This window comes from Chelonoidis abingdonii, chromosome 1 (assembly GCF_003597395.2).
Source record: "Chelonoidis abingdonii isolate Lonesome George chromosome 1, CheloAbing_2.0, whole genome shotgun sequence".
Taxonomy (NCBI): Eukaryota; Metazoa; Chordata; order Testudines; family Testudinidae; genus Chelonoidis; species Chelonoidis abingdonii.
In genome coordinates this window covers 179,429,603-179,446,757 of record NC_133769.1, presented here as the reverse complement: position 1 = coordinate 179,446,757, position 17,155 = coordinate 179,429,603, and the positions used below count along the sequence as shown (strand labels likewise).

Below are 17,155 nucleotides of genomic sequence, written 5' to 3'. Positions count from 1 at the left end.
AGACCATTGAGCAGACTTATCTGCTGATAATCCAAGATCAATTGCCCAAATTAAACTATCCCATCATATCATCCCCTCCATATACTTATCAAGCTTAGTCTTAAAGCCAGATAAGTCTTTTGCCCCCACTACTTCCCTTGGAAGGCTGTTCCAGAACTTCACTCCCCTAATGGTTAGAAACCTTCGTCTAATTTCAAGTCTAAACTTCCTAATACCCAGTTTGTACCCATTTGTCCTTGTGCCTACATTAGTACTAAGCTTAAATAATTCCTCTCCCTCCCTAACGTTAATCCCCCTGATAGTCAATGAACACTGATCCTGCTTGTCTAGCTTGAGGGCCCTGAGCTGGAACCTAGTGCAGTGGTGAGCAGGGTTCCCCTACCAACTCTCTGATGGCCTTGAGAATAGAGGAGTCTTTCAGATTCCTGGGCACTAGGAATAGGCAGAGTCCTGCTAATCTGCGTGATCCGGTGCCACGTCCCACTTGGCCAGGAGAGGGCACTGTTGCACTAACTGCACCTCCTCTCCACCCCCAAAATCTGCTACCCATGACTCTCAAATTGTAGCCACTCAGTCCAAACCTTTTGTTTTAGGTGGGGGTTTATGATTAACTTACTCTTAGTTATGTTAATTGAAAGGTGAATTCACAGCTCTTAGTCTCAATGAGATCTGTGATTCATCCAGTCATTAGTACCTCTCAGTTGAACAGTACAAGGCAGAAGGAAATCAGTTTTAGAAGGGGAGGGCTGTAACTCAGCAACCCCTTGGTCAAAAGATCCCAAGTATGGATCACTAACACCAACCCGTGCCCCAAATTTCAAAGCAATCTGAGTAACCGTTTGGATTTTAAAGCATCAGCCTTTAAAGCCTGTAAACTGGAAGGAAAGGAAACTCTCTGGCTATTTTTCTGTATTGGTGGGTGTGCACTTGTAAACAATGTCCATTTTCTCAAATCCTGTCCTGGTCTGTATCCCCCAAAGATTTAGTGGGTGTCCCCATTATCTTGGGTAAAACTAGACAGATTGAGACCATTTTGAACCACCTCACATGAATAGTTTTATCTTTAGCTCTGTGCAAAAAGCCCCATCCTCATCAACACCACCACAAAAACCAACCACAGATAGAAACTTTTTGAAAAATGGTTATTTTTTCAGGTCTTCAGTCTTCATAGCCCCTACCCTGCACTCTTGTGAGGCACACCGAATTTCAAAGGACTCCTACGAAGCATGTCAATTTTAGAAGACTTAGAAACATTGATCTTTAAATGGAAGATGTAATATAATCTTAACTCTTGGGCATTGCTGGACCACGATAATTACTCTTCAGAGTGCAACTGGACCTCACTGTTGTTTTACATCACTTTCTTAATCTATAGCAATTGATTAATAAGTTAACCTTTCACTTTTGATATGGTTTTCTTTGTGTATTTTTCTCAATGAAAATAGACCATACAATTTCATGTTACGGCTCTTAAGCATTTATCAAAATGCTACTATAACAAGGTGGCAAATCCTGCAAGGGGATATATGTTGGCTGGTTTTTGAATAAAGAAATGTTGGGTTAGCTTTATTTAAGTACAGATTTAATACAAAACCAACTAGCCAACCAAGCTGAGGGTGTTATATGAAACACACTTTTAAAAAAACAAAACCAAACAATCTAAATTTTAATACTTACAAATAACTTTATTCTTAATTGCATCTGTAATTTACCTGGCCAGGATGGCAGCAGCTGAATGTAGTTGGGAATGTGTATTTTGTCAGATCCTGAGAGAAACATGGTATAGCCCAAGGGTCGGCAACCTTTCAGAAGTAGTGTGCCGAGTCTTCATTTGTTCACTCTGATTTAAGGTTTCGCGTGCCGGTCATGCATTTTAACGTTTTTAGACGGTCTCTTTCTATAAGTCTATAACATATAATTAAACTGTTGTTGTATGTAAAGTAAATAAGGCTTTTAAAATATTTAAGAAGCTTGATTTAAAATGCAGAGCCCCCCAGACTGGTGGCCAGGACCCAGGCAGTGTGAGTGCCACTGAAAATCAGCTCGTGTGCTGCCTTCGGCACATGTGCCATAGGTTGCCTACCCCTGGTATAGGGCTAGGCCTAAAGCTTGACAGAACGCTGGTGTGGGATTTACTCTTTGTTCAGGATAGGGTTTGAATTTATATTTGTTTCCCAGTAGAACACCCACAGGCCATTCTCTACTGAGAAGCTAAACTAACCATACGGATTGTGAGGCAAAGTGTGCAAATACTGGTGCAGAAAGGGTGAACGTTCCAGCTCTTAAGACTTTATGAGAGTGGCTCTTGCTTGACCAGATACACAATGAAGCACCCTACCAGGCTAATGATACTTGTTTTCTTTTCAGAGTCCACGGAAGTGGAGCCACCCTGAGACACAGCATGAGTTCAGGTCTGATTGAGAACTATGTGGCAGCCATGGTGCTGAGTGCAGTTGGTGATACCCTGGGCTATTGCAATAGAAAATGGGAGTTCCTGCAGAATGGCCAGGAGATTCACAGGCAGCTTGCACAATTGGGGGGGCTGGGAAACATCAGCATAGCAGGCTGGAAAGTCAGCGATGACACAGTGATGCACTTGGCTACAGCTGAAGCTCTGGTAGCTGCTGGGAAACAACCAAGTTTTCCAGAGCTCTGTTCCCTTATAGCAAAGCACTACAAGGACTGTATGGATGACATGGATGGCAGAGCTCCAGGTAATCCTTCTGAAATTGTATCTGTACCATACAAAACAATGTTTACTTCCTCTGTCTAATTTTCTCTATCTCATTCCCTCTTTAATTAAGGCTACCAGAGAGTGCCTCTTTTTTTAGTTGCTTATAACTTTACCAAACTAAGTGTTCAGGCTGAAATTTTCCATGTGAGTTGTCTGCATTGGACTGATTTTTCTGGAAAGTTTAAAATAAAACGGTTCTGCCATTTCCAAGAACAAGGTTAGGAAAAAGACATTGTTTTGCTAATATTCCTACAACAGTTTCTTTGAGAAGTTATAGCACCTCCATGTTTGGATCCAGGTCTTGAAATTTGGCAGGGAGGTGACCTTTATGTCAAGGATGTGCCTTTGCAATTCCTGTGAAAAATATGCCAACATATGGCCCAGTTATAAGCCTTTGGAGGGAAAAATATCTCACTTTTAAATATGCTCAGTAAAGACGTTGTAGAGTTTGGTAGCTAAATTCCCTGAAGATTGTATCTGCATCGAGCATGCTCCAGCCCAGGGTGGAAGGGACTAAACAGGATGTGACTGTCCCTGCTGGGGGACCACTATAGGGCCTGGCACCAGACCTGACAGCAGGAAGACTTTTTGTCCTAGGCTCTCAATGCCTCCCCATCCCCACCCCGCCGGCACCCTGGCAGTGTGGAAGAGAAGCAGCCTGATCCAAATGCAGAGTGGAAAAGAGCTGGATTGGGGAGGGGCAATGGAGGAAGTAGATTGGGACAAACTGCTCAGGGCTGGGAAAAAAACTGGCTGGTAAATTGACTGGATATAAGTAATACAATCGAAATAAAATATTTCAACATTATCAGTGACATTTTTGGAATTTCTGTTCCATGGGAAATTTCAGCTTTTCATTCTGATACAGGACTATTAGGGTTGGGTTTTTTGGTTGTTTGTTTTGGTAATGTCCTGTGGAATTCCAATGTCCAGGCAGTTGTAGTGACCATGTAATTAAAGATAGTATGATATTGTATATGCACAAGGGGACAAAGTAAGGTTTCACGGGCAACTTTAATGCTGGCATTTCCTAACGTGGCTTTGCATCCTTAACATTCTTTTAGCATGCAGTAGAAACTCAGAATTACGAACTGACCAGTCAGTCAATCACACCCTGATTTGGACCCGGAAGCACACAATCAGGCAGCAGTGGGGGAGGGGGAAAAGCTAATACAGTACAGTACTCTGTTAAATGTAAACTACTAAAGAATTAAGGGAATGCAACATTTTTCTTCTGCACAGTAAAGTTTTAAAGCAGTATTAAGTCAATGTTCAGTTGTAAACTTTTGAAAGAACAATCATAACGTTTTGTTCAGAGTTATGAACAACCTCCATTCCTGTAGTGTTCGTTAACTCAGAGGTTCTACTGTAGTTTTTGGTCTGCAGTATACATCTTGTGCATACACATATACACAAAAATAAATATGCAGTGTTAAGGCTATAAAATTTACACAGATGGGATACAAAATTAAGTACAAGCAAAGAGATAAGCCACATCAAATATTTTTTTAAAACCACAATGATCTTTATCGGTAACACCTTTAGTTTATTAAAATCTAAATCCCTTTGGACTAGTTCTGCTGTTTAATTTTCTGCATTTTTCCTCAGCTGGACAATGAAAGTGCAGCAATCACAGTTTAGCCACTTTTACTTTCTAATTTTCCCACACTAGTACAATGCTGCAAAGTTTGGGTTGCAAACATTCCAGGGGAATATCTGGATGCTTGTGGAATGGGTAAATGGAGACATGAAATTTACCACGGATGATTTATACAATTCATGGAAACTTTGCAGTTGTTAGGCTATAAATATTCTTTGGACCTAAACTGATGAACACTCATGACTCCAGGTAAGCCAAAGGAAACTGCAGGTGCTTAACAGCTTTGAAAATTAGGCCATCTCTGCTTAGGTAACAAAGTATGGACTGACGTACCTTATTTCAGGCATATTGACAATTTTTGCCACTGTCCTAGGTGGTTAAGAGAGAGAGTCTCTCTGTACTTACAGCTGTAGCTAGCTTTCTGTTACAAGACTGATCTTTTACCCTTATCTTACATGTTCAAAACTTCAATCAAGCTATTTGAAATATGTCACATATATGCTCCTTTGCCAGAGAAGTTTCTAGGAGTTGTCTGACAAAATCTGTTGAGAGACAGAGTCTGGGGGTGGTGGGGAAATCAAAAAGATTGTTTAACTTTTTTAAATTAGTTCTTTGCTTTCACACACTAAATTTGGCCTGGAAATGACAAACTTGTTTTATTTTGTTGGCCTTGACAAGGACTGAGACTTTGATGCTGTCTTATGTATTACTTACAGTCTCTCTCTCTCTCTCTAATGGGGGTTTTCTGAAGCTTTTTCATACTTTTTATAAATTAAGGATAGTGTGAGTGAGTTTGGTTTGGGATTATACAAGTTATTTCAGCAGTTGAAGTCAAGACACATAAGTAAGGCAAATTAGGCTTTGATATGAAATTAGGAAAGGTATACGGGAAAGCTCCTTCCCTTCCCTGCTTATCCTCTGGCCTTCACCATTCCTCATTCTAAATGAACATTCTGGCCTATTGATCAAGGCTTCCCTTTATTAGTCTGTTTCCTTCCTGCACAGGTTTTACCTGCGTTGAAAACGCACTGGTCCTGAAGCCAGACCAACCAGATGGCTGGAGGATTCCGTTTAACAAGCATGAGGGAGGATGCGGGGCTGCCATGCGGTCCATGTGCATTGGGCTGAGATTCTGTCATCCTGAGCAGTTGGACAGCTTGATTCAAGTCAGCATCGAGAGCGGTCGAATGACCCATCATCATCCAACTGGCTATCTAGGATCCCTGGCTTCTGCTCTCTTTACCGCCTATGCTGTGAATCGCAAGCCCCCTCATGAGTGGGGGAAGGGACTGATGGAAGTGCTGCCACAGGCTAAAGTCTACATCCAGAAGTCTGGCTACTTTGTGAAGGAGAACCTGAAGCACTGGTGAGCCAGGGTGGGTTCTGCTGGTGAGATGACTGGAATTTGTAGGCTCCCAAATGGCTGATTACCAGTCTCTCCAGACAACCAAATGCAAGGCATTCAGCAACCCCAGCCATGGGGTCTCAATACCATTCTTTGAAAGGAGTCCCAACAAGGAGAGTTCACTTCATGGCCCTTTACACTGCCTTTGTGTCAGTGAGAATCAGGCCCTAGGATAGGAAAGGTTTCTACCCCATCCCACAGCTTTCCTCTGCATTGCCCACTCCTGCGTGTTCAGGCCTCCCTGCAGTCTTGTTAGAGGGTTATGAAAGTGCTTTACACACCCTAACGAACTAACTTTTCTAAACCCCTCGGTGAGGGAGGGAAGTATTGCTGTCCCTAGTGTTAGTGTGCTGGGGGCCTGAGAGATACAGATCAGGCTAGATGGTTTGGTGGTCACTTCTGACCTTAAATGCTATGAATGTGACTTTACAGATGGAGAAAGAGGGAATTAAGCAACATGCCCTCCACCACACTTCAGTTCTCTAACGGGAGAACCCAGCTCCCTGCGTCTCAGCTACAAGACCATCCTTCCTCCCTAGAGCCTGAATTACTAGAGATTGGGGCTGTTACACTAAATATGGAGCACCTTAAATAGATCAGAGCCCAGCTCAACTCAGACAAGTACTCAAGGATTCTGGTGTTTCTTTGCTAAAACCAAACCTAGAGTCTGCAAATTTTATGAGAGAACATGCTTCTCCATGAGCTTTCCACTGGACATCCTGCACAACAGGCTCTCCATTCAAACTGTACCACTGATGTCAGACAGAGCTAGGGAGTGTGGAGGTGATTGAAACAGAGAGGGAGGGAATTATTCATGCTTTTCAGAATCTAACAAGGTTCTTTCTAAAAAAGAGGTGGCTTTGGGAGGAGGAAGGAGATTTTAACTTTATCCAAGCTAGTTCATTTAGTCTTAATTATCTTAAAAACCAAACACTTGGGGTCAGTTCCTCAGCTGAAGTGATGCAGATTTACACCAGGTGAGGATGATCTTCAACAACAGCTCATTGAATACTAAAGTGATTTGTGAATATTTGTGACTAAGAAACAGCACGTTTAGTTCACTATTCTTTGTGGAGTCATGCACTGGCTATTCAGATGGCTGACAACCATTTGTGAAAAAACGTGTGAAATTTTCAAGAGTTGCACACAATTTTTAACACCAATAATTATTCATTATTCAGAAATTTCCTGTAATATTTGTCATCCAACTATGGAGCAGAGATACCATGACTACTTCTGTGGCCAATCACACACCACCAATAAATTCTCCAGTGGACACTTCAAACAAACCATAGGCTCAAATTTGGTTGCGTAAACTGGCAAATTCCAAATTGACAGTTATCAGGATTGGCTCATCAGTAATTCAGAAAGGGGCTGGGGGGTGTTGAGCTCTATCTTTCATCACTAATAGGTTACCTCAGCTTGGAAGAAAGCAGTCCTAAGGCAGCAGGCAAATTTATTTTTAGAGCTGGGGCTGAGGTGGGAAGTACAGATACACATTATGAAAGACCCCCCGAGTTTCAGATGTTGATTTCTTTCCCCCAGCACATTAGGGCTTGGGGCAGGCAGCTAAAATATTCTGATCTGGATCCTGGTTTGGACTCTGAATCCGTTCACACACAATTTGTGGAGATGTCTGAATGCAGGATTTTGGTTCTCTCTACTTACTTTCTGTCACTTTGAATCCCTTGCAATGTAATGGGTTATTTGTCCTTGTTGGTGCTCTACTGCCCTCTCCTGGAGGGAAGAGACAAACGCTTAAGTGTTGCTCCCTTTGTGATTCTCATCCTCTCATAGCCTTTGTAGCGTGATTCGTGCTACTAATGTCTCCAGTTAGACAGGAGAGGTTTGGTTTAGCAGCGGGGCTGAGTTCTCTCTCATGTTTTTTGCTGACAGCTGTGGGGTCCATCTATTTATAAACAAAAATGCTGCTTACTGCTGCCCTCGGACTTTTGCTTGCTTTTCTCTCCTGTTTTGTAGGTCCTACTTTGAAGAACAGTGGAAAAGATACCTGAAGTCCAGGGGAATTTCAGATGGAGTGTCTGTTCCTACTTTCCCTCCTGTATATGGTGTGAAGGAGCGAGATGAATTCTATGTCTCCCTGAGCTACTCTGGTTGGGGCGGCAGCAGCGGGCACGATGCTCCAATGATTGCCTACGATGCCATACTTGGCGCTGGGAACTCCTGGACAGAGCTTGCTCACCGGGCTTTTTTCCACGGTGGGGACTCCGATTCTACAGGAGCCATTGCCGCGTGCTGGTGGGGGGCCATGTATGGCTTCAAAGGAGTCAATGTATCCCTTTATAGAGAACTGGAATACAGAGAGCGGCTGGAGAAAATAGCTAAGGCCTTGTATGAGGTCAGCCAGCCAGAGGGGTAGTCTAAGCAGAGAGGCGGTTCTAGAGTTCACAAGACAAAACTAAACTTTACAAAGTTTGTTGTATAGCTTGCAGGGCGAGGGGAGGGTTAGATTGAACTTGGACTGCACTTTATCTACCTGTAGCTCCTGATCTACACAGGAAATGCTTGTGCTTCAGCAGTCTGTCTAGCCCCTGCTTAGTACTAGAACAACAGGATTAAGGATGAAAGTGTGAGGCGGAAAGCTGGCATAGCAGCTATGTTCACTCAGTGTTTTTTGTTTTTTTTTTTTTGCCACTGCTAGCAGAAATGCACTCGCAGAAGCACCAAAGAGCAATGCATTAGTCAGCCAGGTTTGGATTTTGTTAGTAATAGTATAAGAATTTGGTACTGGGTTGAGTTTGAGTGAAATTTTATATTCCTCCACAGAACAGAACCAGCACAGAGTGCTAGTGCCAGCCTTCCCTTCTCTCACATCCCAGTGCACTCACCCCAGACACCTAGTGAGCACCTCAAGAGCTGAGAGGGGAATACAGTCTGTAGGACTCTTTCAACCCTTGGTCCTAAGGGACCAATTAGTGTGAAGCGTGAAGGTGGATTTTCACATCTTTAGTGTGGGGAGATGCATTTTTCTGCTTTAAGAACAGTCATTTGGCATCTGTTTAAAACCTAATTTCACAGCATCTCTAACCAGTTGCAGAATTTCAAGACCTTTTATGATTAAATAAAAATGTCAGTGTTCTCTCTTGCCTACTGCTGTGAAGGGGGAAGTCAAATCCACATACAGGCTTAGAATTACCCTAAGTGAATGGTAACATTAGGGAGAGAATTTGCACCTTACTTCATCTAACTGGATCTCATTATGAAGAATTAGAACTAGGAAATGGCGCTTGCTACCATATCCCAATTAAGCGTTGAGACCCTTAGAGCTGCTGAAAGATGTTCTTTTCTTGAAATTTTATGTAACTGCTGATAACACCTTTGAGAGTTTCTTGCTTTTCTGTGCAAACAGCTGAATTCTGTGTGTCTTACTCCCAAGATGGCAGCTTTCAGGCTGATCATCATTTATCCTATTTAAGATCCTTTTACAAAAGAATAAAATTACTACAAAATGTAATCTGATAATGCCAAACAATTCTGTTCTATATGAAACAGTCTAGATTTGCAAATGAATAGAAGATAGCTGCTGCTTCACCACATCAGAGTTCGACATTGTGCCTTTTGATGACTTTGCAGCAGATATCCAGGAAATGCTGGAAGCGTATGAACGAGTTTCCAAATAAGAGGGAAAAGAGACTTGCAGTTCTCTACATTTTGCCTGGGGTGACCTCTGGTTTTTAGTGTTCTGCCTATAATTAAATAAAAGCATAGATTTGGCAAATGGAAGATAAAGCACATATTTCTCATATTAAACTGGTTATTGGTGTTCCATTTTGTCCTTTTTCCTCACATGAGGGAGAAGGAAGTAACTTGTTGTATTCATCCCTGACCAAACCCAGTGCTCAGATCATGGAGGGTACCTTTACTCTTCCCTCAAAGCGCTGCCTAGTAATACCAAGAGCTTTTGTGCTTGCATTGAGGAGACAGGACCCCTGTGTCCAAAAGGACAAAGGTGAAGGCAAGGAGAAGATGGACAGATAGTTAGGAAAGTGAAGGCCGCACAACATTGTTTGTTAAGGAACTGTGCTGAAGTGACACGGAATATAAACTCAGAGCTGAGATGTTTTGCTTTTGTAAGGATAGTGCAGATGTTCTCCCCCCTGCACAAGTCTGGGCTCCCATCGCTATAGCAGTCATGGAAGAATGCATCTGCCCATTTATCAAATTCAGACTTGGAAAACTGTTTCCTACCTCCCAGACCTATAGAACAAGACTAAACTAGTACCCCAAGAGCAACGTACCTTAGTACATATTCCCTCCTCTCCTGAGTCCTCAAGGGAACTGCTGAGGAAAACTTTAGTAGTGCACTTGGTCCGTGGATCCAGAAGCCTTGCAAGTTTGTGTTCGCATTTACTCATCAAAATAATTTACCCTTAGGCCTGGTCTACACTGGGTGGGTGGGGAGGTCGATGTAAGATATGCAACTTCAGCTATGGGAATAGCGTAGCTGAAGTCGACGTATCTTATTTCGACTTATTTCCCATCCTCATGGCGCAGGATCGATGGCCGTGGCTCCCCATTGACTCCCCTTCCGTCTCTTGCCCTGGTGGAGTTCCAGAGTCTAGGGGAGCGCGTTTGGGGATCGATTTATCATGTCTAGATGAGATGCGATAAATCGATCCCTGATAGATCAATTGCTACCCACCGATCCGGCAGGTAGTGTGGATGTACCCTTAGCCTCCCCATCCCAAAAGAAAGCAAGGGGCTACTATCACTGGGAAAAGAGAATGACAAGAGAAGTCATGAGCCAGGGATGTATGGGGGAAGCCTCTGTCTTCTGAGAGATGCTTTATCCCAGTTCCATAGTGGACGGGGGTTAAACACATACACATGTGGAAAGCATACATTCAGCAGCTAGGCAACCTGGAGCTCAGTGCCCCCCCACCCAACGCCCCCTGCCAAAGAACCTCAGGAGATGTGAGTAGGTCTCTCTGGCTGGAAAAAGCTAGTATTTCATGACCATTTTCTAAGAAAAAAATTTGTTATAACTTGTGTTTTTTGTTGTTTTTTAATACAAAAAAAAAATGTTAAGTTTTGTTACATTCTAACCTCCCAACCTAAACCTCACTTTGTTTCAGTGTAAAAAACAAAGAAAATGGGTGTTTCTGCCAACAAAATAAAATTTAAAAACAAGCTTAGTTGAAAACCGAAACATCTCAACCAACATGAAAATTTATTTGTTTATTTAGTGGCAGAAGTCATCATTTTGGTCACAGACATTTCTGACAAAAAAAAGCCTTTTTTTTTTTTTTTAATTAAAAAAATTTCTCTAGTCCTGAGTGTTTTAGGGGAAAGCAGCTGCACCAGGACCTCAGTGTAGATCTCAATGGGCACATCCACAGTGTTCCAGGAGTAAGCAGGTCTCCAGGCCATGTTGTGCAGTCTGAGTACTGCCCAGTGTAGAACTCCCACATGGTTTTCCGCTACACATTCAGCATCGCTGTTTATCCCACAGACTACTCCCCCTGCATTTCAGTTGCCACCTCTTTTGAGCTGCAGTGGGAGACCCAACCCATGGGGATCTATCCCCATGGCCCTGCGCATACACCCACCCACCTGTGCATGGCCTTCCTTCTGCAGATACTCAGTCCCTGTTTTAGAACATTCCATGCACTCCCCTCTCCTGCTTAGGTCCATTTAAGGAAACGTGGTGGGCTGAGGGAAGAGGAATTTGTATTCATGCAAACTCCTGAAAATGTAATCCTTAAATGGGTGCTTCAGTTTCACCAGCCACAGACTGGAGGTGCTGACAAAGGAGTTTTACAAAAGGTTGGCCAGATTCTTGCACAGTCAATAAAAATGGTTTTAGTTCTGAGGTGCCACCCATGTTCTTTCCAACATTACACAAACATAGAACCAGGAACACATGGCCCAAGAAATGGCTGGCTTCTTCCTGTTTTGAACTTTGATGAGATTTGTAGGGGTGTGTTCTAAGGCAACCTCTGTATTAGCCAGCTCTCTGAGCAAGCCAGGGCAAGTTATTCTGCCACATCACAGTGGCTCTGCACCCTGGGACCCAGAATGAGAGCACAGCTGTCAGCAGAAAACCTAAAGCCAGAATTCACCTAGAAGTGAGCAGCTCTAGAAAGTTCTCGGAAGTCAACATTAGCCTTTCCTCTGACCCCATTATAGCTGCCATCCTCCTGGTTGCTTATTACAGACTTTCCTCATCAGAACTGCCAAGCACATGGTTAGAATCCAAAGGCCTGACGGGATCTCGATTCGACACAGCTCAGATGCGATTCAGAAGCTCCCTCTTGGCCGGCAGTGTATGCGTATGTGTGCATGCATGAGAAAATAAAGCACATTGAAAACCCATATCACACAAAACCAGCAGCAAACATTCATCACGATTTCAACACAGTTTACTACAGCTCTCAGATGTGTTGTATAAAACATGTTTAGTGCAACATAGTACAAAGCTCTTTTAAAAAAAAAAAATCCCAAACAGTTTTCCACATCATGCATGAACAGGTTTATCTCTTTGCTTCTTGGCTCATTACAGAAAGTTAAAGCAGAGAAAAAATTGTTTGAAAAACTTCATGATAAAAGTTGTTGCAGGAAGAGTCTAGTTTATAAAAAAAAAAAGTGAGGCTGGGCAATATGTTGCCAGCACAACTGATAAGTCATATTCCAAGTAAACTTGTGTAACCACGAACGCTGCTTAGAGGGAAATCCCATCTAATGGCCCTCAGGAATGCATCTGCTTAAGAGAGCCCAGCCGTGGAAGGGAATGTTTCCGGCCACTGGAGGTCACTGTGGAACAGCTTTCCATGGAAAGAGGGAAGCAATGCTAGTCAGAAAGGATGGCGAAAGATGCAGAGGCTACTGGGTCAATACAGCAGATTTTCAGTGCAAAGCTGAGGAGCAATATTCTCTTACGGCAGAAAAGGCCCCTGTTGATGTCTTTTTTTTCCTTTTAAAACTGAAATGAGTTGCACTTCCTGCCCTGAAGCAGTATGTACAGGAGATTTTACAATTATAAAACAATACCCACTGGCTTTGGGGCTGCTGTTTGGGTTTTTTTGGTTGGTTCTTCATTTCCATTCTCTTTTCAATCCTCCCTTCTGAGCAGACCCTCTGGATATCCAAGGAAGAGGAGTGTCTGAGTGCATATTAGAGAGCAATATTATACATACAGAGGGGCTGCTAAGCAGTAACAATTTGATGGAGGGAGACACAGCAAGTTTCTTCCTCGTAAGGAAAGGGATGTCTTAAAACTAACGTTAGGTGGACTTTCCCTCCAGTGGAGTGAGACTTTTATGCACATGTATGTAGTATAGACACACGCCCCCTCTCCTCCATCTATGGAGAGCTTCTACATTGTTTAGATTTCTGTGCGGGCTCTTCACCTGCACTGAAACATCAGAGCATCATGGTTTAACCTACTGGCCCTGCGGAATTCTCCGAGCAGGGCTGCTCTGTCATGGACCTGTCAGCTCCTTCTCTCTTGAGGAAGGAAGGTCCTATTGGCTTGCAGAGGGCAGAGGCTGCGAGAATGACCCCCCACAGACACATGAGGATGGGGAAACAGGGCGTGTGGTATATCCCCACTTGGATTTAGCCACTCCACAAAAGACAAACAACAGCCAGGTTTGTCAGGAAGACATCAAGGAAGACACTGAAAGGTCATTTTAGGCCATCACTCCACCCCTTCCCCCCGACATATGCCAAGGAGGTGTCAGAGGAGGCCATTTCCTACACCAGATGTGCTGGGCTTACTGGGTAGTGGAATTCGGGTGTTCCAATTATACAGAGCCCCCATTTGGTTTTTAACCACTGTATCTTTCACGGAAAGAACAGCACTTACTGCCCCAGCACTTGCTTACAATATAGATCAGGTAACTTTGGGGGGTTGTGGGGAAAAGAGTTGTTCTCCTAGAGAAATAAACCAAAATAACAGAAAATGGAACAAAAACACACAAGAGAAAGGAGAGAGGATTTGTTTCTTTCCAGCGGGCATAGTAGCACCCAGGGAGCAAATCCCTCCGGCAGCCTCTTTGCCTGGTTTCAACTTACATTGGTAATTAGTGCAAGTCCTTGAAAACAAAATGAAACCTGATCATTAATTCCACACTCCCATTGCCCAGTGTGTGGCTGTAACATACCACCCTTGCAAAGCCATTCAAATATAATGAATCTCAGTCAATGGAGCCTCCCTCTCCCCGCTTCCTAAAGTCATTACTTTGGTCAAGCTGACAAGGTTGGATCCAGCTGTTTGGCCCCACGTGACTGGAGCTCACAGGTAGCCCAGCCTCAACCCTGCCACCTCTGAGAGAATGGCAGCACGGTTTAGTAAAACCACGTGGGGGAGGCTTTTGTCCCTGGTAAGCTGGGCTATCTGAGGAGTCTTCTCCTTGCTAGTGGCAGGGCCAGAGCGTCCCATGTGCCCCAGGCACAAAGAGTCCTTTGGACCAAACCAGGCTGCTTTAGTCCTGACTGCAAGTGGCCTGAGTGTCCAATCCTGTCCAAGGACAAGACGACATCCCCCAAACGAAGCCCTGCATACATGCTAAATCCTCAAAGAAAGGAGAAAGATTTGGGATGCAGAAGTGGCTGAACTAGCCTCATCTTTGAGACGAACCTTGCCGAAACCCAGCTGCCCTCAAAGCGCAGTTCTGGTCCTGTTCACTTCAGAGTAGTGAGCAGCTGGCTCAGTTCACCTTGGGGAAAGATTTTGTTCACTACAACATGAAGTCCCAAGGAGGGGCAAACAAAATTGATTTCACGAAATTAATACTTTTACTCCAAAAAGAGCCCCAGGACACCCAGACCAGAGCGCCGAATTAAACTGCTCTTGGAACTGCTCATGGTGCGACGGGGAAGGGAAGACGACAGTCTTTGGGTAACAAAAGCACAGCCCAAAGGACAACTACTGATGAGAACACAATGAACCCAAGAGGAAAATCCACTATGTACAGCAAGCACGTGGACTGTCCATCCATCTCTGGACCAGTTTTGTCATCAGAGGTGCTTGAGGAAGACTCAGACCCTCCAATCCCAGAATTGGGGAACTCTGAAGGGCTCAGTCGTGGAATCGAAGAACGGATGCTGAAACAAACTAAACAAGAACATCAAAACCTCTCCATTCCTTTGGGTTCCAGGTGCATCTTTGCCTCTCTCTCTCTCTGTGAGTCAGTCTCAGCCTCCCCCCTTTAGTCTATAGTTCCCGGGTGGATGCTGAGGATGGGTGGCTCCAGGCAGGTGGGAGAGTAGTTGAGGTGAGGCTCTTTGATCCACAGCAAAGGGACCCCATTTTTGCCCTCTGAGTTCTTGCTGGAGTTCCTGCTCTTGAATCGCACCAGTAGGATGGTGATGATCAGGATGCCGAAGATGGGGAAGGGGTAGAAGAACACAAAGTAGAAGAGGGCATCGTTGGAGCAGATGATGGACTGCAGAGTGGAGCCTGAAAGCAGAGACAAAGGAAAGAAAAAAACATGGAGCAATGAATCTTGGCCATTATCAGCACTAGCCAGAGAACTGCCAAAGGGACAGTGATAACAGACTAGTGTGGAGATGGGAAGGCATCAAGGTCAGAGTGGATTTTCAAACCTCTCCCTCCCCACAAAGGTGCTCTTTCCTTGCAGTAAATGTCAGCTGGAGGGGGCTTGTTTTCCTTGCCTGACACTTATTCCTTTATGTTAGACTCATATTCATCTCTGTACTTGAGAGGTGGGGTCAGGCCATATTTTACTCCTGTTGTGCAACCATTCAAACCAAGAAACTTTTTTTTTTTTTTTAAATGAAAGTTCAGATTCTCATCTAAATGCCACGACTCTGGGATCTCAGACTTTAATAAAAACACCAAATGTTGCAAGACTCAGCATCACAAAGCAATATCATCTCAGGGAAAGTTTCACCTTTTATTCTGTTTATTCTGTTCTGAATAAAGTAGCTGAAGCCTGCAACTTTCATCAGGAGGACTGGCACCAAGCTAGCTTAGTATAAAGAGCCTCTGAGTTTGTGGATGATGGGGTTTGGCTGAAAGGAGACAGTGGTAGCTCTGCTCTCTCCAGCTCCAATCCCAAATGCTGCATGGATCTACCTTCCAGATAGGGCTCAGATCCTGCTCTACCACCTATTTTGGAAGAAGTTTCTGTTTAAAGAGACAGTGCTCCAATGCAATACAAAATCCTATTTATGGAGATTCCTATGTGAGTCACACCCATGGCTGGGTGCTCTGCTTTGTCTTGCATGGCAGGGAGAGATGATAGAATAATGTGCAGGCACACCACAGCACACAATGCCACTGGCTCATAGCTGATATTCTAGCCTGATATTCTTAGCTCTGATGCAGCCACGCGATTTGGTGCATGAGGGGGTGATTTACCCAGATCAGATATTTGTTGGTATATTTATATCCCATGTATTCCATGCCCAGGTGACAGCAATCCTCCTCAGGAGTAAATGGAGGGGTTGACCGACTTCACAGAGTGGTGCAGCCACATCTTAATTCTCCCTCCGCACCATACACATGCATTTAAGTCCCTTATTTGAAGAGAGAGACATGATATCTTCAGATCTTGGTCTCAGCGACACACAGGGTCACTGTGTCTCCCACCTACCACCTTCAGAAGTCAAGTGGCATCTTTTTAACTTCCCACTCCACTGGGAACAGAAAGGGCAGAGTGGCTCACTAGCATGAGTGCCTAATATCCAGCCTCACTCATGCAATCCATTCCCAGATCTCCAGTGGGTGTGTCCATGGTGCCTCATTACATCGCATATTCCAAAAGACAGGGATAGCTCGAACTGAGATACCCCATCCTCAGCTCCAAAATGGGCTCTAGCTAGGAAAGCCAGCAGGGAAACCAGAAAGGATTTCTAGCACGCTCAAAGGGCCTCCCCCTCGTCCACCTGAAATGCCAGGGGTGACAAGAGAGCTGTCTGCATCTCTAAGCACTGAAAAATCCACAGGACTTCAAAGCCAGTTTGCATCGTCTCACCCTATGCATTGGGAAAGGAAACTGGAAATGCTGGGCAGTTCAGCCTAGCACACACAAGGGGTCTCAGAATAGAAGAGAAGAAAGCAGCATGTGTGTCAAGCTCCTCAAAAGTTCCTGGCAAGTCAGTCAGGCACAAGCGTCGCCCCTATAGAAGACAGTGCAGCCTCCCGCTGTGCAGCTGACCCTTAGGATGTTGGATTTCATGCTGATGTACAGACAGCAGCTTGTCTCCACTAGGAGAGCCTGGGTCACTAGAGTTTGAGGAAGCGTCTCATCCTACATTCCTAGGGACATTAGCCCATGTCACAAAGCCAGCCACCTCATCTCAGTGCTTCTGGCTGTTACTTCTTAGGGATGCAGGAAGGGTCATGTGGGTCAGTGACAGACATTATGCTCCCAAGCTCCAGCACTACCTGACTTTTAATCATGTTTCTGTCTTTTTTGGTTGTCAG

General features: G+C 44.2%; 2 protein-coding genes across 6 annotated transcripts in view; one reads left to right on the top strand and one right to left on the bottom strand.

Annotated features, from left to right (window-relative positions):
• Positions 1-9,523, top strand: part of ADPRH (ADP-ribosylarginine hydrolase) — a 17,378-nt gene extending 7,855 nt beyond the window's left edge. For all 5 annotated transcript variants that reach the window (XM_032804825.2, XM_032804823.2, XM_032804827.2 and 2 more), the window contains 3 exons: positions 2,368-2,714; positions 5,340-5,700; positions 7,720-9,523. In XM_032804825.2, the coding sequence (XP_032660716.1) occupies positions 2,402-2,714; positions 5,340-5,700; positions 7,720-8,119 (1,074 nt within the window). In that variant the 5' untranslated portion in view covers positions 2,368-2,401 and the 3' untranslated portion in view covers positions 8,120-9,523. The remainder of the gene's footprint in view (positions 1-2,367; positions 2,715-5,339; positions 5,701-7,719) is intronic.
• A 2,497-nt stretch (positions 9,524-12,020) lies between these two features.
• Positions 12,021-17,155, bottom strand: part of IGSF3 (immunoglobulin superfamily member 3) — a 159,466-nt gene continuing 154,331 nt past the window's right edge. The window contains exon 10 of the mRNA XM_032804829.2: positions 12,021-15,163. Coding sequence (XP_032660720.1) covers positions 14,913-15,163 — 251 coding nt within the window. The 3' untranslated portion in view covers positions 12,021-14,912. The remainder of the gene's footprint in view (positions 15,164-17,155) is intronic.